Source organism: Brachyhypopomus gauderio, unplaced genomic scaffold (assembly GCF_052324685.1).
Source record: "Brachyhypopomus gauderio isolate BG-103 unplaced genomic scaffold, BGAUD_0.2 sc51, whole genome shotgun sequence".
Classification (NCBI taxonomy): Eukaryota; Metazoa; Chordata; class Actinopteri; order Gymnotiformes; family Hypopomidae; genus Brachyhypopomus; species Brachyhypopomus gauderio.
Window position 1 is genome coordinate 2356089 of NW_027506876.1, and position 27640 is coordinate 2383728.

Below are 27640 nucleotides of genomic sequence, written 5' to 3' on the forward strand. Positions count from 1 at the left end.
TATATATATATATTGCACCCAATATTGATGCTACACATATCCTTACAGTCTAGGATATAACTATCACTTTTTAATTTCAAATTCAGTGTAAATGAGAAAGCAAAATAAGTAAACAAATAAAAATAAAAACTGTAATTACTTATTCCACACTAATTGTTGATTTAATTTTGACTATTTGTACCAATTATTTTTATTTTGTACAGAAACCATCGTTTGGTTCTGAATGAAGTAATATATGCACTCATTCATATAAAAAAGGTTCCATTATAAACATTTATTTTTTCATTTAATCTTTGCTTTTAGTACAGGGAGACAATCAAACATAACTAAAATATATTAACTGATTTGGGTCTATAAAGATATTATATAAAGACAAGAAAATAAAAAGTTACATTTTTGTAAGATCTTCTTTCAAAGAATTAAAATACTTCTATAGTTCTCATTAGACATCTCTCCTCCACACTTATTTTGACCTTGAAAAACAGTAGTGAGAAGGGTATGTAACATATTTAGTAATGAGACCTTGGAACTGGGCAGACTGACTGGATTGCCCTTACAGCAATTTTTAGAGCAATTTAAAGAGATTTTTTACATGGGGTCTGAAACCAAAATCTGCCAAGATCAAATGGCAAAACTGATGTTGTAAGAAGTGTTTGTGTTTAAGGAAAACCTGAAATAGACACTGCTGCAATGTCCACTGTGCTCCAAAACAATAAAATCTACAATGCTGTAGATGTTTAACAGGACAAAACTAGATGTAGCAAACATTCTGCACCACACTTTCCCCAAAGTAATAAAAAAACTAAACAATTTAGATGACCACAAATGAACAAACACCAACAACAAAAACCCAAAAAACAAGAAAACCAAGAGGTATAGATTTACAGAAAATATGGAAATCTGAGAAGCAAGGCACATTTAGTAATGTAAGCTGACAAAAAAAAACTATTGCTTGTGCTTTACTTATTAATTTCTTATAAATACTGGGTCTAACTTGACTGTCACCCAACATTTAATGCATAATGGGTTCATTTTGAGAGTTTAACACATCATATATATTTTTCATTTCTCATTGTGAAATGTGAATTGTGGTAATTTCAGGATTGGATGTAAAATGTAAAATCACCACTTTTTTCATTTTAAGTAACTGCTTAACTGAGCTTGGATAATTAATCAGTTCTAGAACTTTCTACTGTCACTTAATTCAAGTTTTATATATATATATATATATATATATATATATATATATATATATATATATATATATATATATATATATATATAAAAGCAACTAACCTCACATTTGAACAAAACATGATTTAAAAGTAAAAGAAATGAGCAAATGAAAATACAATGAATGCATATAGAACAATGAATGAATACAGATAAACATTGTGGTAGGTGTAAATTTCTTTAAACTCTCTAAAATAAGTAAACTTGTATTACACATATTTGCTTGCAAAAGAAATGTTAATTATGATTTAAAAATGTAGCAAAGCAAAATGTTACTGTCATTTATTCAATTGATCATTTAAATATAAGTTAAAGAAAATATATAGTCAGCTATGGATTTAACCCATATATTTAAATGAGGTGGAAATATAGTCAACCCAGAACACACCTACCCCAAATCACTAAAACAATGCAAAATACACATAGGAAATAAACATAAGAAAACAAGGGCAAAAGAAGAACAAAACAAAACCAATTCCAAAACAGTGTTTTCATACTTTATTCTTTGCCTTGTTTTTAAAAACCTCCTTCTCCAACATAAAAAGAAGTTTCATATGTATAAAAGTTAACCTTAATATATATATGTACTTACAGTTACCTTTTCACTATTGTGTAGCGCATATTTGGACAACAATATTTCTACCTCTCTGGAGAACATTAAATAATGAAGCCAAATGAATAACCTGTCCAGTAAGGGTGAAGGACATCGAAGAATCAGGCAGGAACAGGAAGGGAATGGGAATCTTCACGATTATAATTTCAGCAGGGTGTCCAGGAGATCCAGGTTCAGCAGGAATTGTTTACCTGAACTGCAAGAAAACAAATGAGCACTTAAATTCATGTTTACCACATTCTAATATCACTTTCAAATATGTCATCTCTTTCTGTGGTACACACATAAACACAATGTTAGAATCAATTTAATAATTTCTTTGAATACTATGTAAAAGAACATTGTCCCTATAGTTTGCTTACTAACATAAGCATTTAGCTTTATAGAATGGAATACTTACTTTATTGATCCCTAAGTAAATTAGGGTATAACTATAAGACTTTCTACTCATAATACTGTAACGTTTGCATAGGTATTCACTCAAACGGTTTGCTCTCGCCAAAGATTTATTCAAGTATTCTCACTTTAGCTAGTCATTCTCTCCCCATAGCCTGACCAGACTCTCACTCACTCACACCAGCCCCACTCACACAGTTAGGAACAGTATCAGTGCAACAGGAATACTGAACGGAACATACAACAATAATCCCTTAAGTATTATTACTACGAAGTAATACTTTTACATTAAACCAGTTTAAAAATAAATAAATGCTACTTTTGTTAAGATTAACATATGGGAGGATAATTGCTCTGGTCAACAGTGATTTTGTTTCGTGCCAAATCTAAAATAAAAAACAAACCAAAAAAATAATACCCCAACAAAACTATAAAAACAATTCAGCATATTTTTATATAATCCCAATATGTCTTTAGAATTATCATCAGCCACAGAGTTTTGTATGTCATTATGTAATATATGGAAAAGAGGCACCATTGAAAATGCATCCCTCTGTTTTGGCAGACTACTGCTGAAGGATGTTGTTGAGGCCATATCCGTCAATCTTTTAACATATTCAGCTAATAAAAGGTTTATAAAAAAACTAGCTACTACACTGTAAAAATGTTGTGTTTTTACTTTGTAAATATAATTAAGTTTATTTAAGTACTATCTAAAAGAATAATTTAGTACAGTCTAGTTACTTAAGAAATTCATGTAAAATATGCAATACTTGGTGTTTCTTTGCAATTGTCTTCAAACACATTTATAAATTTTAGTCTAAATGGCAAAGTAAAATTTACAATGTTTTTGTAATTTTTTCTTTTTCTGAGAAGCAAAATTGAAAACAGCAAGTAAAAGGTCACTTGCAAGATCAGTGACGTCAGCTTTTGTTCCAAGTTAAACGTTTTTCACACGGAACGCAGCAAAGATTGAACATACCATTTAATGTACATGTTTGACTTTTTAAAAAACCATTATATTTAAATGGGAGATGAGCATGCCATGATAACGAGCCAACCGGTTAGCTTAACTGAGGCAATGTTAGTTTATTTTCCTGGCTTCTCCACAATATCTTGTGCAATGTTCACTGCATGGAACATTTTTATACATGTTTTGCATCAGAAATTATTACTGTAATAAATAAAAATATTTGGCAGTTAAGCATTACAAAATAATAAAAAAATTACTACTATTCAGACATGTATAAAGTATTAGAGACCCATACTTGAGTAAAAGTACAAGTACTCTATCAAAAAAGTGACTTGAGTAGAAGTTGAAGTGTTCTTTAAAAACTTTAGTTAAGTGGAAGTACAGAAGTATTCAACATTTTTTGTACTTAAGTATTGCAAGTAGTTTATTCTAAAATGTATTACTCAAGTACTGAAAGTAAAAAGTACAAGTATTGTGTTTTTTTTTATATATATCACTTACAAATCAAAGCTGTCAAAGAAAACAAATACAAATGTTCTGTATGTAAAAACAAGTAGTAACTTAAAAAACTGGGCTTAACACTTTGTATACAAACAAAACAGATAACCTACAGTTGTGATCAAATTTATTCAACCCCCACTGAAATAAAGTGTTTTGGCCAGTTTGACATTGATTTTGATCATTTCAGTCATTTTATTTACAATTATATCAAAGAGGCACTTATAAATTAGACAAACATAACATAATATTTATGATGGAATAACCACAAATGTCTTTACTGTGCTCACATCATTATCAGTTTTATTCAACCCCCTAGTGACATTATTTTTTAGTACTTAGTACAACATCCTTTTCCAGTTATGACAGCTTTCAAGCGTGAAGCATAGCTTGACACAAGTGTCTTGCAGCGACCTATGGGTATCTTAGCCCATTCTTCATGGGCAAAAGCCTCCAGTTCAGTCACATTCTTAGGCTTGCGCACTGCAACTGCCTTCTTTAGGTCCCACCAGAGGTTCTCAATTGGATTTAAGTCTGGTGATTGCGATGGTCACTCTAGAATGTTCCAGCCTTTCATGTTCAACCATGCTCTAGTGGACTTGGATGTGTGCTTCGGATCATTGTCCTGTTGGAAGGTCCAACGTCTCCCAAGCCGCAGGTTTGTGACTGACTCCATCACATTTTCCTCCAAGATCTCCTGGTACTGAAGGGAATTCATGGTACCCTGCACACGTTGAAGCTTTCCTGTACCATTAGAAGCAAAACAGCCCCAAAGCATAATTGACCCCCCGCCATGCTTCACAGTAGGCAAGGTGTTCTTTTGTTCATAAGCCTGGTTCTTCCTTCTCCAAACATAGTGCTGGTCCATTGTCCCAAACAGTTCTAATTTAGTTTCATCTGACCACAGTACACTGTTCCAAAACCTTTGTGGCTTGTCCACATGACTTTTGGCATACTGCAGTCGACTTTTCTTGTTCTTTGGAGTCAGCAAGGGGGTGCGTCTGGGCGTTCTGGCATGGAGGTCTTCGTTATGCAGTGCGCGCCTTATTGTCTGAGCTGAAACTTTAGTGCCCACATCTGACAGGTCTTTTTTCAGTTCCTTAGCAGTCACGCGGGGATTTTTCTCCACATTACGCTTCAGGTAGCGCACAGCAGTCGCGGTCAGGATCTTCTTTCTGCCACGACCAGGTAACGTTTCCACTGTGCCCTTTAACTTGAACTTGCGAATGATACTTCCGATAGTGTCTCTTGGAATATTTAACAACTTCGCAATCTTTTTATATCCATTGCCATTCTTGTGAAGAGCAATAACCTCTTCTCTTGTCTTCTGGGACCATTCTCTTGCCTTCACCATGCTTGGAAACACACCAGTAGATGTCTAGAAGGAGCTGAGTATCACAGTCCTTTTAAATCTGCCTAATTGGTGCTTATCATGCTTGATTGCTGCTCGTTGACATCCACAGATGTTTTCAATACCTGATGGAAAACACTGGAATGAACCTCTGTTCTTAGGAGTGGTAGTCGTAAAGGGGTTGAATAATTGTGTCAATGAAGAAATCACAAAAAGGCCATTTAATACTTTATGACAAAAAAAATTGATGCTATCTTAGTTGCATTTAGTTCTTTAACAAGTCCTTGTAAGATTTCATTATGAACACAATTACAAATGTGCACTGAATTCCATAAAACCCTTCGCAGCATTGGGGGTTGAATAAATTTGATCACAACTGTATATCGCGTTACGTAGATTTGACAAGTTGGCCTTAATTTAGCTGAGAAAGCAAGGTGTGGTTTGGACGTTAAATCCACCCGTGGGTCTGGTTTTACGCTTCTGCCGTTCGCGGAGGTTTGCGCAGATGTTTCCGCACAACTCGTGCGAGCGGCGGAAGCGTTTATACTAGTCACGTCACATTCTTTGCAGTGTTCTCCAAAACGATATGTGGTAGTGTAAAGAAACACCTCTCAAAAACAGGGGAATGAACATTTACCTGACAAATTTTAATGTTACTTTTACACATAGCTATCTGACTGAACAGTTCTCTTGTATTACATTCACAAATACAAGCCTCTTGTAATTCCAGGATGAAACATGAGAGAACGTCAAGACGTTAAGATTGGGCGTTTTGAAAATAAACAACCATTAAATAATGATAAATAAGCAAACTATTTTAAAATATTTATATTTATTTATATATATTTATATTTAAATTTAAAAGAATTTATATTCATTTATAATTTTTTTTGCTGATGCAGGTCCAGCGTGCCGCGTGCCAGTGATTATGCCTCAGCGTGCCAACGGCCATAGGTTGCCGACCCCTGATTTAGAGTATATGTATAAATATTTAACTTAAGTTTAACGTGAAATGGACCTTAAAAGTGACGTACAAGTGCTTGAATTCCACCTTATGAAGGTGTATGAACCCTGCAAACATGACTTTGTTCATTGTGCTGAGGCGGGGCCCTTACGCACGGGCGGAGCCACACCGCGATTATGTCATTTTTGCCGCGTGGACCTTTGCGCCGCGTCAAGTATAAACCAGGCGTCAAGTGAACTAAGCTCAAGTATTGAGTGAAAGCAGCAGCAGAGGCGACCGGAGCATGCGCAGTTTTCTCATAAGACAGCCTGATTGCTTGACCCAGTAACAGCGCCAGCTAACATGTTTATAATTGTAACGAGTAACTATATAGCACATAAAAAAATGTATCGGAGTAAAAGTATTAAACTAATATGGTGTGAAGTAAAAGTGAAAGTAGGAAGAAAAAAATACTCCAGTAAAGTACAGATACAGCATTTTAGTACTCAAGTACAGTAGAGAAGAAGTTCTACTTCGTTACTATACAACTCTGCTACTATTACATAAATAATAAAAGCCATGGGAGAATGTGGTGTTACATTGTTGTAGTAAAATCTACTAAGGTACACAGAGTAAAATCTTATTGTATAAACATGCTGCAAAGTAACATTACAAATACACTGAGATTATGAGTAAGTATTACTTGAATATATGCTTTGTTAAATTTACTTGCTGTTTAAGTTTTTTTAAAGTAAACCCTACTCCACATGTTTTCAGTGTACTATACAATGGACTGTAGAAGTAATCCCAGGTTATATCAGGTTGTATTATTCTGACATTAACACGTAAATATTTTGAAAAGTTTTTACTGTTTCTCTTATATTTGAGTGCATTTGAGGAAGCATTTACTTTAAATTTTTGTGGTCTAAAAGCAATTAGTATTTGCCTACCTCAGGTGTATAACGCTGAACAATAAAACCTAGATGATGTTAAGAGATTTGTCAGAATGTGATATTTTTGGCATCTTTAGCTTAGTGTGCAATAACACATTTACAGCCTAAGAAGGTGTTATAGATATGTAGCCCACTAGCTTATTGTCCAAGTCCAACTGGACAAATAAGACACGTCACAGCAATATGGCTGATATAACTGATATAAACCAGCAAAAATATTGGCCAAATGCCACATTCATAAACCATGCTGCAGTTATAACAGCCTGTTATAAGAATATATTCGATTATTATGAAAATACTTTTTTGGCAATGAATTGAGCCCAACATGCCTTATGAAGTTTGATGTATTTAATTTGATTCCCACATTCTTTACCTGTTGCCATCCTTTGGGTTTGTCCAAGAATTTTAAACTCCCTATACATGAAACTGGAGTGCAATACTCCAGCTGAAGCCATGCCACCCTCGTTTGTTTACATTTCACACTTCTCCCAGATTTCCCACTCACGATAAGCGATGTTGTGATACGTCACGAGAAAAGGGCCGGTGTCCCAAATCACAAGTAAGGAATAATGGCAACATAAAACACAGCGAAAGTATTTTTTTCTATAACTTTCACACATAGCGCCTGGGTAAAACACTCTTATTGTTCATAAGTTATTTTTGAGGAGTCAGAGTCGAGATTCATTCGGAACAATTTTCAAGTCTGTTTCTAGGTGACTTAAGTGCAACTTCAACTTGAGTCACTCACTTGATTGCCCATCTCTGACTTCACACTCACACACACACACACACACACACACACACACACACACACACACACACACACACACACACACACACACACACACACACACACACACACACACACACACACACACACACACACACACAACCAATTAAAAGTTTGGACAAACCTATTCTGTTTTTTTTTCCCAACATAGAAAGATATTTTATGCTCTAATAAACAAATATAAGATTCTTTGAAGTAACTGTCCTGTGTTTAGATGACAGCTGTGCACACTCATGGTGGTCTGTTAACCAGCTTCATGAAGAAGCACCTGTGATGCTTCTCCATCAGTCCTGAAGACATTCACACATGTGCAGAGACCCTGTAGAGCAGGGATGTCAAAGTCAAATACACCGAGGGCCAAAAAAACTAATTTGCTACAAGCCGAGGGCCGGACTGGTTCAATGTTTATTAAAACATATTAAAATGATTGCACATAGCCTATTGAACCAAGACCTAACACAGTGTATATTATTTAATGCTTAAATGAATAAAGCAATATTTTCTTATGGATCTGTCAGTAATTTCAAGTGAAAATATTTTTCAACAAGCAAACATGAATAAAGTAATAAAGGTTTGAAAAGTGCTGGAATTTAAGCTAAAGTACTTGAAAATGCTTGAAATTGTAACTACTTCGTTTCACAACAAATAGCTATCTGACTGAACAGAGAACGTGAAGACGTTAATATTGGGAGTTTTGAAAATAAACAACCATTAAATAATGTGAATAAAAAGCGAATTATTTCAAATCATTTTGAGTATATGTATAAATATTTAACTTAAGTTTAACGTGCTGGGAAATATTGAAATGGACCTTGAAAGTGACGTACAAGTGCATTAATTCCACCTTATAAAGGTGTATGAACCTTGCAAACATGACTCTATTCATTGCGCTGAGGCGCGGCGCGCGCAAAGTACAAAATTCGAGAGATGCACGACCTCGCGAATCGACAGTGCGCGAGACGCTCGCGTACAAGCTGAGCCACTGTGATTACGTTATTTTCGCCGCGCTGACCCTCGCCGCTTGTGCGCGCTGCAGTGACTTCGCAGGCTACCGTTGCATTGTGGGGAATGTAGTGTTTATGCGTGCAAAACACCAGCGGGCGGCTTGCACCTAAAATAAAACAACATCAACAACAAAAACATTAAACTAGGGGTGACCTGCAATAGTCGCTGATTCGACTATAGTCGACTAGACCCCCTAGTCGACTATGAACGTCATAGTCGAATGTACCATTCTAACTGCATGGGGGTGCCCAAGGATGCAGCTAAGCATTAGTTGTTACATGAAATGTCTTCGTTTTCATTATATATAGCCTTTTGTCAAATAAAATCATCCTAATTTCTGTTAATAAATATTTAAAAATGATGTTTGCCGGTTCTAATAGTAATTAAATATCATCCAGGGGGCCATAGATAATCAATTCACGGGCCGGATCTGGCCCGCGGGCCTTGACTTTGACATATGTGCTGTAGAGTGAAGAGCTAGACGTCTGAAATACAACTGAGGGTTTGCTGAGGGTGTATTTAAAGGATGTGTGTAGAATGAATACACACACTTTTGCCAAATTAGATTTGTCTATAAACAAATTTAAGCATGCCTTTTTACTATTTAGAACATGCATTTAGTAAGGTGTGTCTAAACTTTTGCCCCTTTTGAGTGGCATTTGAGTCAGCAAATGATTAGGCTTGTAAAGTTTAGAGCATCTTCTAAAGCTCTCCAAGTCTGTTGGAAGCATTTACCAAAACATTACAAGAATATTAAGGCAGACACTTTTTATGGTTAATCTTTCACAAATCAGTAGAAGCATTACCATGGTTTTGGGTGGAATGTTGGGTTTCTGAGCAAGGGCGGGTTTCTTCATTAATGTAGGTTTAGATGGTTTTGGCGAAGATGGTGCTGAGGGTGAAGGGGCACGCAGACCATTGTCTTGGGCTAGCTGCTCCAGCGGAACCCCAGCAATTTCATAGTGCTTCTTGCGCAGTTCTCCTAGACGGAGACGTTCATTTTCGAGCATGCTCTCCAGCTCCAGGACCTTCACCTGAGGGAAGGGCATATATACACACACATTATACTTGCACCTAAAATAAAACAACATCAACAACAAAAACATTAAACTAGGGGTGACCTGCAATAGTCGCTGATTCGACTATAGTCGACTAGACCCCCTAGTCGACTATGAACGTCATAGTCGAATGTACCATTCTAACTGCATGGGGGTGCCCAAGGATGCAGCTAAGCATTAGTTGTTACATGAAATGTCTTTGTTTTCATTATATATAGCCTTTTGTCAAATAAAATCATCCTAATTTCTGTTAATAAATATTTAAAAATGATGTTTGCACATTAACAATAGGCATCATCCTTACTACACATTAATAAATCACACCCTGCAGTTGCACAATCCAAACGAGCGGAGCTGAACACGCTACAGAATACGCAGCATCTGCCGAGATTATAATGGCTACTAAAAAAACTTAAAACATAAAGATGAATCAAACAAAGTAAAGTGTAAGTTATGTCATCAACGTCTTTCATTTCACACGACAACAACCAACATGGCATACCATTTAAAACGCGTAAGGTGAAAAAAAAAAACAGTTCAGCTGTTTGTTGTTTCGGTCGTGTCGTCTCGTCGCATATTTTTGACATTTTGCACAGTGCCTGTCTGACAGTTCGATATACGCACTGCGCACTGACGGTTAATGTTCTCTAACGTTTCATAAAAAAAAAAAAGTAAATAAATAAATGCTGAATAAAGGCAACCTACCGTATTTATTCATTTATCGGAGTGTTTTAGGTTTTTACTTTGAAGAGGAAAAAAGTCCTGAATGAGAACGGGATCCTGTTTACGGTGCTCAAAAAAATTTATAATAAACCCGATTAGACTATTAGTTGACTAAAGCGAAAAGCTGACGAATTAGATTCGACTATGAACATCCTTAGTTGAATACACCCCTACATTAAACCAATCCAAATAAGTATGTTTTTGGATGTATGAAAGTTTACATTTTTATTTTTTCTGGAAAGCTATTCTGGTTTAGAAACATCAATACACTCAGCATGTCATGCTAGGCCACTACAAGCTTCAACACTTTGTTGTGAACCCATTCAAATTTCAGCCACCAAATAATCTGAAAATTACCACAAACTACATTTTGATACAATTGGTTAAGGGGTTTGTGCCTTGTTAAGCTGCGTCTGGAGAAATAAAAATTCACACCCTGTCCAAAGAAAACAGGTAAGACAAGTTTTATATCAGGAGGAGAAATTCACTTGATCAGCTGAGACATCTTAAGCTTATTACTATGACTTATTAATATTTGTACATTTTAGTTAGAAATTTTTGCTGACAACTAAAATAGTTGTCCATCAAGACTCTAGCTGGCTAGTGTTTGAATAACTTATACCACTGATTATATCCATCTAGATGACGAAAATTCAGTCTTGTTAGCATTTACTAATGGCATTATTAACAATCTAAAAATTTATTTTACCAGATCCTAGCATAAGTGGCTAGCAAGCAGTGTTGGTGCTCTTTCAGCCAATATTTTGGCATGCCCACAATATGTAAAAAAAAAAAAAAAATCCACTGTTAAATTGCTTGGGAAAAGTTACAAAGCACCATGGGTATTGTGAAGCCTTTTTTACCTACCGGTGGGTGGAGCTGTTAAACAAGTATGATGTACAATGAAACTGTGGGAGGTTTCCTGGCTAAATTGGACCAGCCTGGTGGCCAATCTTCATTAATTACACATTGCACCAGTAAGAGTGTGAAGCAGAGTGTGAAGGTTCAATTAGCAGGGTAAGATCACAGTTCTGATCTAAATATTGCAATGCACACAACATTATGGGTGACATACCAGTTCAAAAGAGAAAAATTGTTGGTGCACATCTTGCGGGCACATCTGTGACCAAGACAGCAAGTGTTTGTGATGTATCAAGAGCCACGATATCCAGGGTAATGTCAGCATACCACCAAGAACTAACCACATTCAAAAGGATTAACTGTGGACGCAAGAGGAAGCTGTCTGAAAGGGACGTTTGGGTCACGTTCGGGCGACGGCAGAATTAAATGTGCACCTCAACTCTCATGTTTCCACCAAAACTGTCCATCGGGAACTCCACAGTACCGAACCATTCTGGAGGACCATGTGCATTCAATGGTTCAAACATTGTATCCTGAAGGCGGTGCCATATCTCAGGATGAAAATGTATATTTATGTGTATAAATTGTATTTATATACATCTATAGATCTAAATATTATTGAGCCACTTTGGGGTGTTTTGGAGGAGCAAGTAAGAAAACATTTTTCTCCACCAGCATCATGTAGTGACTTGACCACTATCCTGCAAGAAGAATGACTTAATCCCTCTGACCACTGTGCAGGACTTGTATATGTCATTCCTAAGACAAAATGACGCTGTATTGGTCACAAAAGGAGGCCCTACACCACACTAATAAATTATTGTGGTGTAAAACCAGGTGTTTCAGTTTCATTGTCCAACCCCTGTAGATCATAATTAATTTGTGTTTTTGGTGTCTTCAGTGCTGACAAAATCTTGGGAGGTTGTATGAATACGAAATCTCCTGTCACGTGTGCCACACGTGCTACCCCTACTCACGTGCCACCCCTACTCCCACAACTAGAGGAGCACAACAGCTGTCTCTTCAGTTAGCAGCCCATGTTGGAGCAGTGTTCCCTCAGCTGTTTTCCCGTGTTCTCTCTGCAGCCCTCAGCCTGATGCTACTGTACGATCCCAACTCTGTTTCCCCTATAACGACACTACTACACTTTAGCTGATAAGATTGTACTAGTTTTGCGTGACTGGCGTCACTTGACAGTAGCATAAGCAGTCAATAAAGCACCTCTAGGACTTGGATCCACCTGGCCTCATCTCCATAGTTTACTATTAAATACATTAAATATACACATGCAGTGTACTGTCAGAGCATGTGTTTTTCTAAAAACAAGATAATAAAACAAACAAAAGTGTGCTATGTAGACTTCTGGTTTTGATTTTAGCGAATCTTGTGTTTGAGTTAAGCATGTTTCTTTTGTATCACATGCTTCTTTCAAAAACAATATTCTGTGAAATTACAAGTCTACATAGACTGCACAGAGTAACAACTCTGGAATGTTTTTTATCTTGTTTTCTTCAGATTCAGATTACTAAACAGCATAACCTTGGCTTGTTAGCATAGTTTGAACAGGAACAATATAGGTTCTGTGTTTAAACACAATGTCATTAAAAGGGCGATGATGAAAAAACCTTGACAATACCAACTATTACATTATCTTAGGATTTACAATAGGAAAAGTTTACTAGACTGTTTTCCTCAAACATTCAAGTCACTGACAACAGAAACAACTGAGACTCGCTAACGGTATTTCTACTATTTTGAGCAGAACCTAGATTTCTGTTTGTGACATCTGACAATGATGAAGAGAACGGGACACAAACCTGAGACTCAATCTCCTCTTTCTTTAACTTGATTAGAGACATGCCAGAAAAGTCCATAGTTTCTAAATATTAAAAAAACACAAATCCACATGAACAAATAATGGATATTTCAACTTCAAGTAAACTCTAGTGAATTCATATGCACATATTAAATGTAACTCAAAAAAACAGAAGAATAGGTCCGAGACCTCCAATATGTTTCCAACACAGCACACAGTTCATTTACCTTTATCTTCAACCTGCTCCTGGCCCGTCTTAGTGGACGCGACCACATTCGCAGCCATTTCATTCACATGACGAGAAGCATGCTGAAGATTGGAGAGCTTCTTACTCCCACGGTCTGCCTTCACCTGCAAAAAAATTACAAACAGCATGAACAAGAACAATAACACAGAGGAAGGAGGATGAACAAGGAAGGAATGAACAAGTGTGAAAAAGTTCAATCTGACTTTGTATTACTCATGATACATGTCACCATGTGATGAGCAATCAAATATTTTAATATGTCAGGACAACTGTTATAACCAAGCTTGGGTAGAAACAGAATACATGCAGCACAAATATGTATTAAGGAAATAAAGGTAACAGCACTGCAGTACAGTTACAGAAAAAGAATGCAATTACATCATAGGCACAATTATGGTGATTACTAGAATGGCATTATTATTAGAACTAAACAATCATCACTCAGTCCACCTCCTTCTCCTCGAGAAAACACGGTGTATATATAACACACACACACAGACGCACACACATAGATGTACACTCACAATAACGCAATTATTTTGTGAAGCATTTTCCAGCTTTATAAGTTTACCTACTTCTTTACTATTGCATGCCCAAAATAGCAACATTAACGAAATTCAAAAGAAAACACAACTTTTCATTTTTTCTGAGTGGATTAACAAAATTTTTAAAGGCAACACTGATCCCACCTTTGAGGCTGCTACAAGTTGTGCAGTGCTGGCTGCGATCTCATGGGAACAGACAATAAGCTCTTCAAATTTGCCTGTGTGCAACACCACTTTATCAGCAGAATCACTGAGTGAGTGAGAGAGACAGAGACAGAGAGAGGGAGAGACAGAGAGACAGACAGACAGGCCATGAGCAGAGTGCTACCATGAGAATAAGTAACTGTAATTGAAGAAAAACACAGTCCAGGGCCTTTTGGTGAGGTTTGTTGCGAGTTCATACACCAGCTCAGTTGCTCCCCAGCCCACTGCCTTAGCAGCAGAGATGAGCCCTTCTGTCCAGCGAGAGTTCCTAGCATAAAACTCTTTCACTGTTGCAGCACCCTAAAAACAGCATAAATAAAAACACAAGACATGCATAGTAATTAATTCATTTTCTTCACATTTTTCTACTTTAAAACCAATCCATTATACACAAATATTAATGAAAGATCCATGTATAAATGTATCTATGACCACCCACTGATTATGAATATAAAATTGCAAAATACATAATTCATAAGGTTACCCTTCCACTTTCCACAATCTCCTTCTGCAAGTCTGTGGATGCCAATACCAGGAGGCGAATAGCCTGAAAGAAAAGAGGAAAAGAAACCAAGGTCACATGAAGGAAGAATGAATGAAAGAGGGACAAGAAAGACATAAGAGAAAAGCACTTTTAGATAAATTTGTATTTATTTATTTATTTTTGTAATGGACTGACAGCCAAAATTAAGTTAAACTTAATGTTTTAAACTTCCATCTTACCTTCATGAGGTCAGTGCAGCTATACAGTATTCTAAGAAGTAAATGATATTACAGAATGGGCACATGATTTTAGTCAGAGGAAAAAAATTATAGCACTCTGTAAATGTTATTATTCATAGATATGATTGATTTAATAAATGCAATGCAAACACAATTTTGAATTACCTCTCATTTACTTCTAGCTTGACTCCTTTAGCATCTCGTCTGGTCTGACTCATCATCTCCTATTGTCAGAGAATTTCAGAGAATAAATGTGCATAAATATGTCTATTTACTAGAATAAATGGTGTTCTGTAATTTCACTTAGAGACTTTAACGTACATGCTGTTAACTCTTTATATTTTAGTTTACCTGTCTTCATCTTGCAAGAAAACTCTAATTCTGTTGTCCTTCCTAACACCGTGGTAGCCTTGCAATTATTCTACAACAGACATCACTAATCTTAACAGTGCTAGTCAAAGTCAAATGTAGAACACATGTTCCCACAAAGCAGCTTTATATATTCTCATTCTAAATTTCTTAGGCTTTCAAGAACTGTACTTCTTAACAGTTCACTTGTGCTGTCCACTCATGCAGCTCTTTGGGTTACCCCAGAAACATGTGCTAACAAATCTGCAGGTAGGTAACTGGAGTGCTGGTATAGGGATCCCTCACTGGCTATACCCATTTGTCCCAGTATAGGGCCATAGATGCAGTTTTTCCACTTATTACTCCAATAACTACTTTAAAGCACAATTACATTTAAAGCACACAGAAAGCACATCAAAACAGGTTGTATATAGGCTACTCAAATAAACTTATCTTGCCTTGATTATAAAATCAACACCAGCGGTGATAAAATTAGAGTGTTCCACCTACATTTCTTACCACATACACATTATTATATGAACAGCATAAGCAGCACATGTGTGCTCCTGTAAGCAGTGGCGGACTTAGCAATTTGGGGGCTCAAGGCGAATTTAGCTAGGGAGTCCATCAAAATTAATGTGCGAGAAATAAGTTAGCTAGTCAGGGGGGGCCTACAGTGGGCTGCAGTGGGAGGGGCCCATGGCCTGTCGATTCCCAGACAGGCCATGACTGAGGTGCCCTTGAGCAAGGCACCTAACCCCAACTGCTCCCCGGGCGCCGGGCTAGGGCTGCCCACCGCTCTGGGCACGTGTGATCCACAGCCCCCTAGTAATTACTAGTGTGTGTGTTCTGACTGCACAGATGGGTTAAAAGCGGAGGACAAATTTCGATTGGGGTGTAAAAATCACAATTGACAAAATATGGCACATTTCATTTCATTTCAGTTGCCTAGCAACACCTCTATGCAAAGACCGTCTCTGCCTGTAAGCACTCTCACCACAAGGTCTTCTGGTACTGGTCTACTGGTGAACCCTAAAACCAGACTAGCCACATTTGAAGTAGTATCATAGCTACTCTATAATTCCCACAATACATCTGTGACCGTTTTGTTCTTCTCCGTTTCAAATCTCAGCTGAAAATTCCCAACGCCATCACGATTCTGCCTTTTAATTTGTTCCATTTTGTGTTTTGACTATACTGCAGACTGAGTGACTTACAATCCCATTAACACTTATCAATTTTATATTTATATTTAATAAGAACAGATTTAAATAAGTGGATATGCTTAGCTACAACACAGTAATGTTCACAATTATGCAATCTAAACTTTAAGAACCATTTTGTAACTAATTAATTACTTCTATACTAAAATATTAAAATTAAATGATAAATATAATTTAACTGAGTCAAATCATTTATGATTGTGTTACGAGTCATAAGAAAATAGTCCGCCCTAATTATTATCACCTATATGACCGATCTGAAAATTGGATTAATTAATATTCAATCGCTCAACTCTAAAGCAGTTTTTGTGAATTAACTTATAACTGACCAGAAAATTCATATTCTATGTCTAACTGAAACATGGATTCAATCTGGTGATTATTTAACTCTAAACAAAGCCACTCCTGTCGGATCTAGTTATATACATAGACCTAGATTGTCAGGCAGAGGAGGAGGAATATGTATAATCTATTGAGATTATTTAGAAATTCATCAGAAATACCTAGATATCTCAAACTCATTTGAGATGCTGTCTATTAATGTAATTAGTCCATCTGTAAATAAAAGTGCATTTTCCCTAACAAATGTATATAGACCACCAGGGCCTTACTCAGATTTCTTAAAAGATTTCACAGATTTTGCAGCAAATTTAGCAGTATGTAGTGACAAAATAATAATGGTAGGAGACTTTAACATACACTTTGATAATGCGGAGGATCCACTGACAAGGGCTTTTACTTCTATATTGAACTCTGTCGGCATTATACAAAACGTAGTAGGACCTACACATTATCGAAATCATACACTAGATTTAATCCTAACGCTGGGTATCGACATAGATAATACAAGTATACACCCGCAAACCGTAGCAATCTCTGATCACTATTTAGTCCAATTCAAGCTTCATCTTAACAAATACCCGCTCGTCTCCTCGGCAGTGTATAAAGCGCTTGATAAATTCATTAACAGCAACACAGTTTATTGAAACCCTCCCTGACTTAACTGCTTTAGCCCACTCGCCATCCAATCCAGGAGAGTTAAATAGTCTAACCGACTGCGTAGAGAGTACCTGCAGATCAACTCTAGATATAGTAGCTCCACTCAAATATAAAAAAACTAGATCCAAAAAGCTAGCCCTGTGGTACACTGACCAAACTAGAAACTTAAAACAGATAGCACGTAAATTAGAGCGGAAATGGCGATCTACTAAATTGGAAGTATTCCACTGTGCCTGGAAGGATAGCATTATTGAGTACAAACGGGCACTCACTAAAGCACGCTCAGCATACTTAGCCTCACTGAGATATATATATATATATATATATATATATATATATATATATATATATATATATATATATATATATATATATATATGCCAAATATAGTAAAATCCATAATAGTGGGGGGGGGGGGGGGGGGGGGGGGATATGAAAACATTCATTTACATTTTCCCTGTTTCATTTCTCCACATGGCTGCCCGCCTGCTTGAGGAACACTGAGATGAGGAGAGACAAGCGATCCATCCTGGGCCGGCCACCTCCTGCCTAACCGGATATGCCACCACCAAGATGGACATTATTATATCTTTTCCTTTTCTTTATTTCTTTCTGTCTATATTGTTGTTGTTGTCATGGTGACCGGTGTCGGCCAGAGGAGGATGGGTTCCCCCCCCTGAGTCTTGGTTCCTCTCAAGGTTCTTCCTCATGCAAAAAACTAGGGAGTTTTTCCTTGCCACTGTCACCTTTGGCTTGCTCACTGGGGGCTAGGACTCGGCACTTGTAAAGCTGCTTTGTGACAACAACTGTTGTAAAAACCGCTATATAAATAGAATTAGATTTGATTTCTGATTTGAGTCTGGCATATTTACTTTCACTATAAAAAGAGAATTGAACTGAAAAGAATTAGGTATTGCGATGGAGCAAGTACATTAGCTCATGTTACCAGGCTTTCTATTTAATGGATATAAACTGAAGGTAGCAACTTTTACAATCATAATATCATAACATTGCTACAGGAAAGAGTTTCTGCTGAAGCTAATGTCAATTTGGCACAGAGAGTTGTCTGTGACTGGCAGTATAACTTACATGCAACATGCAAGACTACTTATAAAATAGCATCTGGTACTTTCATGATGTTAACTGTATATTACAGATATTGTGTTTGTTAACAACTTCAAATTGTACCCAAAACACTGAAGTCACACTAATGTTAAGAATCAATATTGTATTCAATGTTAATTATTTAGTTCTGACATTAGGTAAATTGAACATGTATTGATAGACTTGAGTTCATAAAAAAGTGAAATAAACACATCCACCCATTTACTTTGACAGAAATAGACAGAGAACTGTGCTCAATTCAAGCACAAAACTTGTGGCAAACCTGCCAACGCAAGGGGTTCAATAATGCAATAATGGTCTGTGTTCTCTCCTCAATCATCAAACTTACATCAATCCTCCTCACAGCTTCTTCAATGGCAGCAGAGGTGGCAGCCATCTCTTTGTCCACCATATCTCCCAGCTCATCTTTTCCGACATCCATCCCTTTAGGCCTCAGATCCTGAGACAAACAGGGAGAAGCAACATAAAAAACTAATTTAAGAAGAATCTGTGTGCACAGTTTAATTAACTGAAGATTGGAACATTTAACAGGTTTGTCTGAACGCCACAAGAGTCTACTGCTTATTTTTAATGTCCCAATCAGAGTGAATGTGGAAGAGGTAAAAGTATTTTGGTATGAAGCATTCATCTGTTGCTGTGGTGTTTTCTTGTTTTGTTCTGATCATTTCTATCCCACCTGTGCAGTTCTGAGGATCTTCTGCACTATTACACGAATAGAGGAAGGATCTGCATTCTTTAGGGAAGCTTTAGACTTTAGCTTTTGCAGGAAGTGCAAACTTTGAGTTGCACACTCTCTGCAATTCTCCGTCAACCCTGCACACAACCATATAAGATAACAATTAGAATGATCACTTAAATTAACAATGTCACTCAGTTATATGCAATGTTAATAATAGTCATAACGTTGCAATCAAGTCTTACGGTCTGCATGATCAGTAGGTGCCATGTGTGCTGTTGCACTCCCATTGATGATGGTATCAGCAGCAAGATGAGAGAACTGTGTGAGAGCTCGTAACAGTGGCCCCGCATCTGCAGAAGACAGAAGAGAAGAGAAGCGAAAGAGAGCAAAACACAGAGAAGGCAACTTAAGAAGTCAGTTCCTGTACTGATGCACAGATAATCTCAATAATACAAGCACACAACTGCCAAAATCCATACAGTAGGAGAGTATAAAGGAACTAAAAAACACCTTCCTGGTTCTTCAAATAATGTGTTTGGCCAGTGTGAACTTTATCAATGGAGACAAGTGTGGATTCTGCACGGCTAACCAGGTAATCTAGGAGAGAAGATGACAGGGAAGACAGAAAATGTTATGTGCCCCTTTTCCACAAAGCTCAGCATTATCCACCTCCATAAAACAAAACCAGTGCTGCAGGTATACCAACTTTACTCTTGTTCATCAATTAAAAACAATAAAAACAAAACTAACATCTAATCTAATATCAAAAGCTAATCCAATTTAAATATCTAATACAATATCAGGGGGGGGTAAATAAATAACAGGACAGAGTCAATGTGCCACCTTTATATACAGAGAACCCACACAAAGAAAGCTTACCTAAGCTGACTGGTGCATTGCATATTAAATTTCAGCATGGAAGCTTTCATCGCATGAAACAACTAGCCAGACAAACCGTGAAGGTTGTTAAAATCATGTGATATGTGCATGTCTCCAGTACCTGGGGAACTGGTGCAGCGGACATGTAGAGGGTCATCCACTTTGGCCACGGCGTCCTGAATGATGAGCTCTGCCTCAGCCACTGTCCCCTGCAGCAGAGCAAACTGCTCCTCCAGCAGCTTCTTCAGCAACTGCTCCTCACGACTATGCTATAAATCAGAGCGCGTGTGCACACACATGAGAGAGAGAGAGAGAGAGGGAGGGAGGGAGGGAGAGAGGGAGAGATGCAAACAGTTAACAGCTTAGATACTTCATTTAAAGCAGTGATAGTCAAATTATAAGAAGATAAGTTGTTACCAATATATATAAAAAACTGCTAAGAGTCCACAGCAAAAATATTTAATATTTTTAATGAATATAGGAAGTGGGTCACATAATGGCACATTCTCCCCTCTCATTTGTGCTCAGTGGTCTGGTCCATCACGTGCACTTGTTGTTCTGTGTTGCCATACCCTGCTTGTTAGCCTTTTCACCCATCTCATTTCTCCTTGGTATCATTAACATACATTAACACTCATGTTCTCCCCTTAGTATTTTTAAGGTATAATATAAATTCTCATGTTTCCCCCCTTCGTATCATTTACACTCACTATATTGCCAAAAGTATTCACTTGTCTTCCTTGACTCACATATGAGCTTAAGTAACATCCCATTCCTAATCCATAGGGTTCAATATGACGTTGGTCCACCCTTTGCAGTTAGAACAGCTTCAACTCTTCTGGGAAGGCTGTCCACAAGGTTTTTCGGAGTGTTTATGGGGATTTTTGACCATTCTTCCAGAAGTGCATTTGTGAGGTCACTGATGTTGGATGAAAAGGCTCACACACTCTGCTCCTATTCATCCCAAAGGTGTTCTGTCGGGTTGAGGTCAGGACTCTGTGTAGGCCAGCCAGGCTCATCCACACCAGACTCTGCCATCCATGTCTTTATGGACCTTGCTGTGTGCACTGGTGCAAATTCATGTTGGAAGAGGAAGGGGCCAGCTCCAAACTGTTCCCACAAAGTTGGGAGCATGGAATTGTCCAAAATGTCTTGGTATGCTGAAGCATTCAGAGTTCCTTTCACTGGAACTAAGGGGCCAAGCCCAGCTCCTGAAAAACAACCCCACACCATAATCCCCTCTCCACCAAACTTTACAGTTGGCTCAATGCAGTCAGACAAGTACCACCAAACACAGACTCATCCATCAAATTGCCAGATGAAGAAGCGTGATTCATCACTCCAGAGGACACGCCTCCACTGCTCTAGAGTCCAGTGGTGGCGTACTTTACCCCACTGCATCTGACGCTTTGCATTGTACTTGGTGATGTATGACTTGGATGCAGCCGCTCAACCATGTAAACCCATTCCATGAAGCTCTCTGCGCACTGTTGTTGAGCTAATCTGAAGGCCACATGAAGTTTGGATGTCTGTAGTAATTGACTCTGCAGAAAGTCGGTGATCTGTTTGCACTATGTGCTTCAGCATCTGCTGACCTGCTCCGTCAGTTTACGTGGCCAACCACTTCATGGATGAGTTGATGTCATTCCCATTTTCTTATAACACAGCTGACAGTTGACTATGGAATACAGAGGAGCGAGGAAATTTCACGACTGGATTTGTTGCACAGATTTGTTCAATTATTGGTCCATACACTGTCAGTGCTAGTCTTCATAAATGTGAAAAATTCACTGCTCTTTCTCTCCGATTCCACTCATGACATGAACCTCACATCACAAAATATAAATAGAAAGAGCAGGTGCTCACAACATCAAAATATAAATATAACTAAACTAAATATAATACTGACAAATATGTAAATCACTCTAGATAAGACAATCTGCCAAATGCTTTAAAAGCATATATGATGTAATGTTATATTACAAGCATATGGTTAAGAAAATTTGGGGACTGAGAGTTTTATTTATAAGATTAGACATTCTGAGGTCTGGTATCTACAAAATTATTGTTGGCAGAGTAGGGAATTATACCTTGGCTGATTTGAAGATTATATAGTACTAATAGACCAGTCTACTGTGACACAGAGAGTCTGACCCATTTAATATTTCAGTTAATTCAGTTACAACTGTGCCTTATATATGCATTATGTAGGATTAATGCAGTGCAGGATTAATTATAGCATGCATATAATAATGCAGGATTAATTATAGCATGCATATAATAATATCTGAGAAAGGATCTCTTAAATACTAGTATTAAAACCACCAACTGGAGAAGATTTATGTGGTCAACTCTGTTCTTGGTGGGATACCCACCTTCTCTTTAAGTCTTCCCTGGAGATCTCCAAGTTCTTTGGTGCTCCTGTCTCTCTCCTGCTGGAGGGAGGACTCCTTCAACTGTGCTGCCTGCCTGAGGGAGGACAGTTCAGCCTCCTTCTCACTCACACAACGCATTAGACGCTCCTTTTCGGCCTGTAGTGAACTCATGGAAGTATTCAGCTGGTCACTGGCCTGCATGTGATGTGAGAAGCAGACTTGTAAACACACATCCATAATGATTTTGATCATTTGATTTTGCTCACATATACACTGATACAGTTACACACCTTTTCACATGTCTGTAATGTGCCCTTTATTCGCACAACCTCCGCATTCTTCTCCTCCACCTCTCGCCTCAGTTTATCCAATTCAAACTTTTGTTCCTCCAACTAAACATGAAATTCAAATTCATGAGGACATTGGGTTTAATGAACAGTAGAAATAGCCTGTTTGAACACTAACATTATTATAATTGAGTGGACTACAATGTGTGTATGATGTGCATGTTTGTGTGCGAGTGCATGCGTGTGTGTGTGTGTGTACATGTGTGCAAGAGAAAGATTGAGAGAAAAATACAGAAAAAGAAAAAGAGCAACAGATCACATGAGGGAGAGAGAGACCTTCATGTCAGACTCCTGCTTGACTCTCTCCACCTCAAAGGCCAACTGTTGCTTTGTTCTGGCAACCTCCTCCTGAGTCTGCTGAGTGGCTGATAGCATCTTCACTGTGTCTGCACTCTGCAAGTTACAGAGATGTTCAGGCATGGCCCTTTATCCACACACACACACACACCATTATATTTAGCCATACCTTCCTGAGGAGTTCTGCATGGTTAGCTACCAGCTCTGCATGTTTCTCCTTCAGCTTGTTATAGCGCAGCTCTGTGGCCTGGGCCTTCTCTATGGGGAAATGCAGTGATCATGAGTGTGCTGTCTTCTCTTCCAGCAAGACTGTGTTTCTAGTCAGTGTAATGGCGTGTACGAACTCACTCTCGGCCTCCACAAACGTAGCTTGTGTGTTCTCGTGCTCTGCATTTCGGCGTCGTGTGGCCTCCAGCTCCATGCGCAGCTGTTCGTTCTCCACCAGCGCACGCTGCTTCTGTGCTCTCTGCTCCTCCAGCTCAGCCTCCAGACTGTTGATCTGAGACTTCAACTGAGTGATGTAGCGCTGGGCCTGCAGGACAGTACAACAGTACAGCTACAGACAGCAATAACAAGATGAAAACAAGATCATGAAGACATGGAACATGAACAAGCACTAGGTTCATTTATTAGATCAACATGTACCCAACACTGAACTTTTTAATTTAGCTTTTTATTTTAAAATGTTGATTTGTCTACAAAAAAATGGACCAAGAGTTACTTCAATAGATGAAGATATTAGTTCCCCATTCTCATTTTGGTCTGGGGGCCACATACAACTTGGGGGCCAAGCCAGTAAACTCATTCCAAAATTACATGCAACTAACAATAAGTCCACTTTTTTTTCTTTGTATTAGTGCAAAGAAGTAAATTATAAAAATCTTTATATGAAATGAATTGTCCTTTTACTAAATATATTATGAACAACTTTTTACTTTAAGAAAAGTATGTGTAATTTCAACAACACTTTTACTCAGTTAAACATTTATTTAAGTGCATTATGCATAAAAACTAATTACAGTGACATTTTCCACATCTGGGAAGTAATTCTGAACACATGAACTTTCCATTTTTCTTGAAAATCCAACACTTTGTCCACTTTTCTCTTTTTTGACAGACATTTCTATCAGGTAAAGCAATAGAACTGACTAAAACACAATAAGACAATATAGGAACTGCAGATTTCAAATAAAATGGAGTTTATTCTTCTTTAATAATGCAGATTTATTCTGCAGGCTGGACGGAACCGCCTAGCGGACCGGTTCTGGCCCGGGGGCGTATGTTTGACACCCCTGGTGTAGGCGGTCATCTCTTATGAGAATGCCATGTTCTTGCTATCCATAAAATGCACAAAACCTTGGCGCCTAGACACTCAACTCTCATTATCTGCTCAGTAGGTTTACTCTGTACAGCATCAGGAGGACTAAATCAGTAGCAAAATCAAATATAAACAGGAACACAAAATTTGTATAAAGATTGCTTCAGAATGTATTAAACAACCATGCTTTTAAGCATGGACCATTTGTTTTCTGTTACCTCAGCTTTCATCTTCTCAAGTTCAGCTCGCAGAAGCTCAATTTCTTGTTTCAGGCTGTTAATCTGCAGGTCCCTATGGTGAATTAGAAATAATACCCCATTGCATAGAAGAAATGAAAGGTTATCTAACCTTCATAAAGTTTACAGAAAAACAAGTGGCACTAAAGTGTATATTAGAATATTTTTGTACCTGTCATCAAAACCATTATTAGGTGGCCCAAATGCCTGATCAAAAATATCAACCTGTCATAAAAGAAAAGATATAACTTGATTTTCTGGAATATGTACAAAGTATAATCAAGTAAGCAAATCAATCTTATTTGTTAAGATGATAAGCCTTTTAGTAAATTATTACCATTTACTATAAATCAAGTATCAGGAATAAAAATAAGTCATTCTCAAATCTGGCTGTTGATACTGACAAAAACTAAAGCCAAACTTTTGAAAAAACTTCTCAAACTGTGTTTTTACAGGTTGAAAATATTAACCTGTGGCTGAGAGGCCATACTGGCTGAGGCAGCCTCACTGACGTCTATGAGTGGTTCAGGATCGTCCTCTTCCTGCTCCTCAGGTTCATCGTTGTCTGGGATGACAACCATTGGCTTCACATGCTCTGCTAGGGCAGAGGCACGGAGGAAGTTCGGAGGGGACTGGAGCCAGACAGAGAGAGATAGAGAGAGAGAATAATCAAATCATTCTCATCAAACACTAGTCACAAAGCTGAAAGAAAAAAAAGGTACCAGTTAGTGGCGGATATGACTCAATGCCAGAGAGGACCTCCACAGGGTATCGCAAGCCCTCAAGTGCCAGTTAAATAGGAATAAGATCAAAGCCATAAACCCATATGCCTTGCATCATTAGATAGTACAATATGTTGGTCATAAGAAGCACTAGAAACTGCAGATATCAAGACCAAAAAAACACACTGCACAAAGTACTGCACCCAACATCCAGCCAAAAAGAGGGGGGGGGGGGGGGGGGGGGGGCAACAAAGTATAGTCCACTGTACAGCATGAGACACAGAACATCCGATGAAAGTGCACTTCAAAGAGGTGAGAGATATTGATACCACGGAAGCAGAGAACGTGCCATGACATGATGAGAATTAACTGGCATTACAGAGGCTCTAGACATGAGCACATAAGAACACAAGGTCAATGGAAGCATGGCTGCATCACACCACACAAGATTCAGAAGGTCCCCTGAGACAATCCAACACACAGTCGCAAGGCATGGAGACACAGTAGCAGGGATCATGAACAGGAACATGTGCTTATAAGCTGAACAACCCCAAATCATGATGGGAGTATCAACAGAGATTCATGGAAAACAACAAAGTGAAGACTCTGTAGAACCTGCTGATCCAGACATACAAGCAAGTACAGACTGAAGGTAGATAAAACAGCGAAAGTAGATGAGATACAGAAAACAGATATGGTAGCAGATGTGGCAAACTAAAATGAAATACACATTCAAAGGAAAGAATAAGAACACAAAGAAAACATCAGAACTGGTGTACATGAAAACTTGCATTAGCAAAAACTGGGATTTATAAAGATATACTTGTTGAGAAAATTGGCACTCTCTAACTTGATGCCTGTTGTAAATATATTTTCTTGCACAATTAGTAAAAGTTGACACATATTGAATATGTTGAGAATTACTCACTTTCAAATTTATATATTCCAGTGCAATATTCAGTTATATATTCCAGTTTCAAAATAAAGGAAAAGGGCCCAAAGGAAAAGGCAATTTTTGTAGACAGTGTCTCAAGTCTTAAGGGCATGCGAAGGCCCATTCTTCCTTGGAAACCGTTTCTAGTTCCGCGACATTCTTTGCTGTCTTTAATGTACTATTCTCTTGAGGACTATCAAATGATTTTTGACGAAGGTCAGGATACTATGTCAGCAAAACCTTCGGTTTGCATCTCTTAAGGCATTTGGGATTATCCTGTTGCAGAAATCACCCCCACTTCATCTTCAGGTTTTTATAGACTATGTGATCTTTGCTGATATATAAATGAATCCATTCCTCTCTCTAAAAGTGAAATATTCTTTGTGCCGATGGGTGCAACACAAGCCCAAACATGATCAATCTCCAACCATGCTGTTGGAGAGATGTTCTTTTCATGAATTTCTGCACCCATTTTTCTCCAAAAATACCTTTGATCACTCTCCATTAGGGAGTGAGGAGTTCGATCACCTGGAGATGAGAGTGGAACAGATATATAAGGGGAGCCTGCCGAGGTGGTTTAGGCATCTGGTCTGGATGTCCCCTAGACGCCTCGCTTGTGAGGTGTTCCTGAGAGCAGCTGGGGAAGACCCAGGACATTATAGAGATCATCTGTTCTGCGAATGCAGTGGTATCACACTGGAGAAGCTGTACTGGCTCAGGTGAGCGAGGCCTGGCTCTTTGATTAGGCATCCACTGTGTCCCAGATCCAGATAAGCAGATGAACAGATGAAAGCTATAGACCAGAGGTCACTAACCGCGGTCCAGATCCAGACCCGAAGGCAGTCCTGTCCGGACCCAATCTCATTCCTGATTAACTCTGCAAATTTCTATTTCCGTAGTCCGCAACCAACGGACCTCGGTCCAGATACGCACCCAAATGCCATCCCATCCGGACTCAGAATAAATTTTTAAAAATATTTTTTTATTTTGACAGGAGAATACATTTTAAACCGGAGCATTTATTTCAGGGCTATTGAAAAAAACATTCAGTCACGAGTGTTAAGTGTGCCCCCCCCCTCCCCCAAAAAATACAATAACTGCTTAAAATGTTGGAGTTTGTCTTTAATTTTATGCCTTTTGGAGATCAGTTCATCTTCTACTCACTTATTCATAGCAGCAAAAGTTTTGACTGCCCAAAGCTTTGCATGCCATTCATTGTATGATGT

The 27640-nt window shown here is 38.0% G+C and overlaps 1 protein-coding gene across 1 annotated transcript in view; it reads right to left on the reverse strand.

The window, feature by feature from the left end:
• Positions 1-259: 259 nt before the first annotated feature.
• hip1rb (huntingtin interacting protein 1 related b) overlaps positions 260-27640 on the reverse strand; it is a 56555-nt gene continuing 29174 nt past the window's right edge. The window contains exons 11-32 of the mRNA XM_076987101.1: positions 25229-25390; positions 24931-24983; positions 24741-24813; positions 23553-23736; positions 23374-23462; positions 23184-23300; positions 22851-22952; positions 22561-22755; positions 20307-20454; positions 19817-19903; positions 19549-19656; positions 19304-19440; positions 18956-19066; positions 15098-15156; positions 14933-14963; positions 14694-14756; positions 14409-14509; positions 14150-14255; positions 13441-13564; positions 13215-13276; positions 9562-9789; positions 260-2042 (exon numbers count right to left, since the gene is read on the reverse strand). Coding sequence (XP_076843216.1) covers positions 2034-2042; positions 9562-9789; positions 13215-13276; positions 13441-13564; positions 14150-14255; positions 14409-14509; positions 14694-14756; positions 14933-14963; positions 15098-15156; positions 18956-19066; positions 19304-19440; positions 19549-19656; positions 19817-19903; positions 20307-20454; positions 22561-22755; positions 22851-22952; positions 23184-23300; positions 23374-23462; positions 23553-23736; positions 24741-24813; positions 24931-24983; positions 25229-25390 — 2349 coding nt within the window. The 3' untranslated portion in view covers positions 260-2033. The remainder of the gene's footprint in view (positions 2043-9561; positions 9790-13214; positions 13277-13440; positions 13565-14149; positions 14256-14408; positions 14510-14693; positions 14757-14932; positions 14964-15097; positions 15157-18955; positions 19067-19303; positions 19441-19548; positions 19657-19816; positions 19904-20306; positions 20455-22560; positions 22756-22850; positions 22953-23183; positions 23301-23373; positions 23463-23552; positions 23737-24740; positions 24814-24930; positions 24984-25228; positions 25391-27640) is intronic.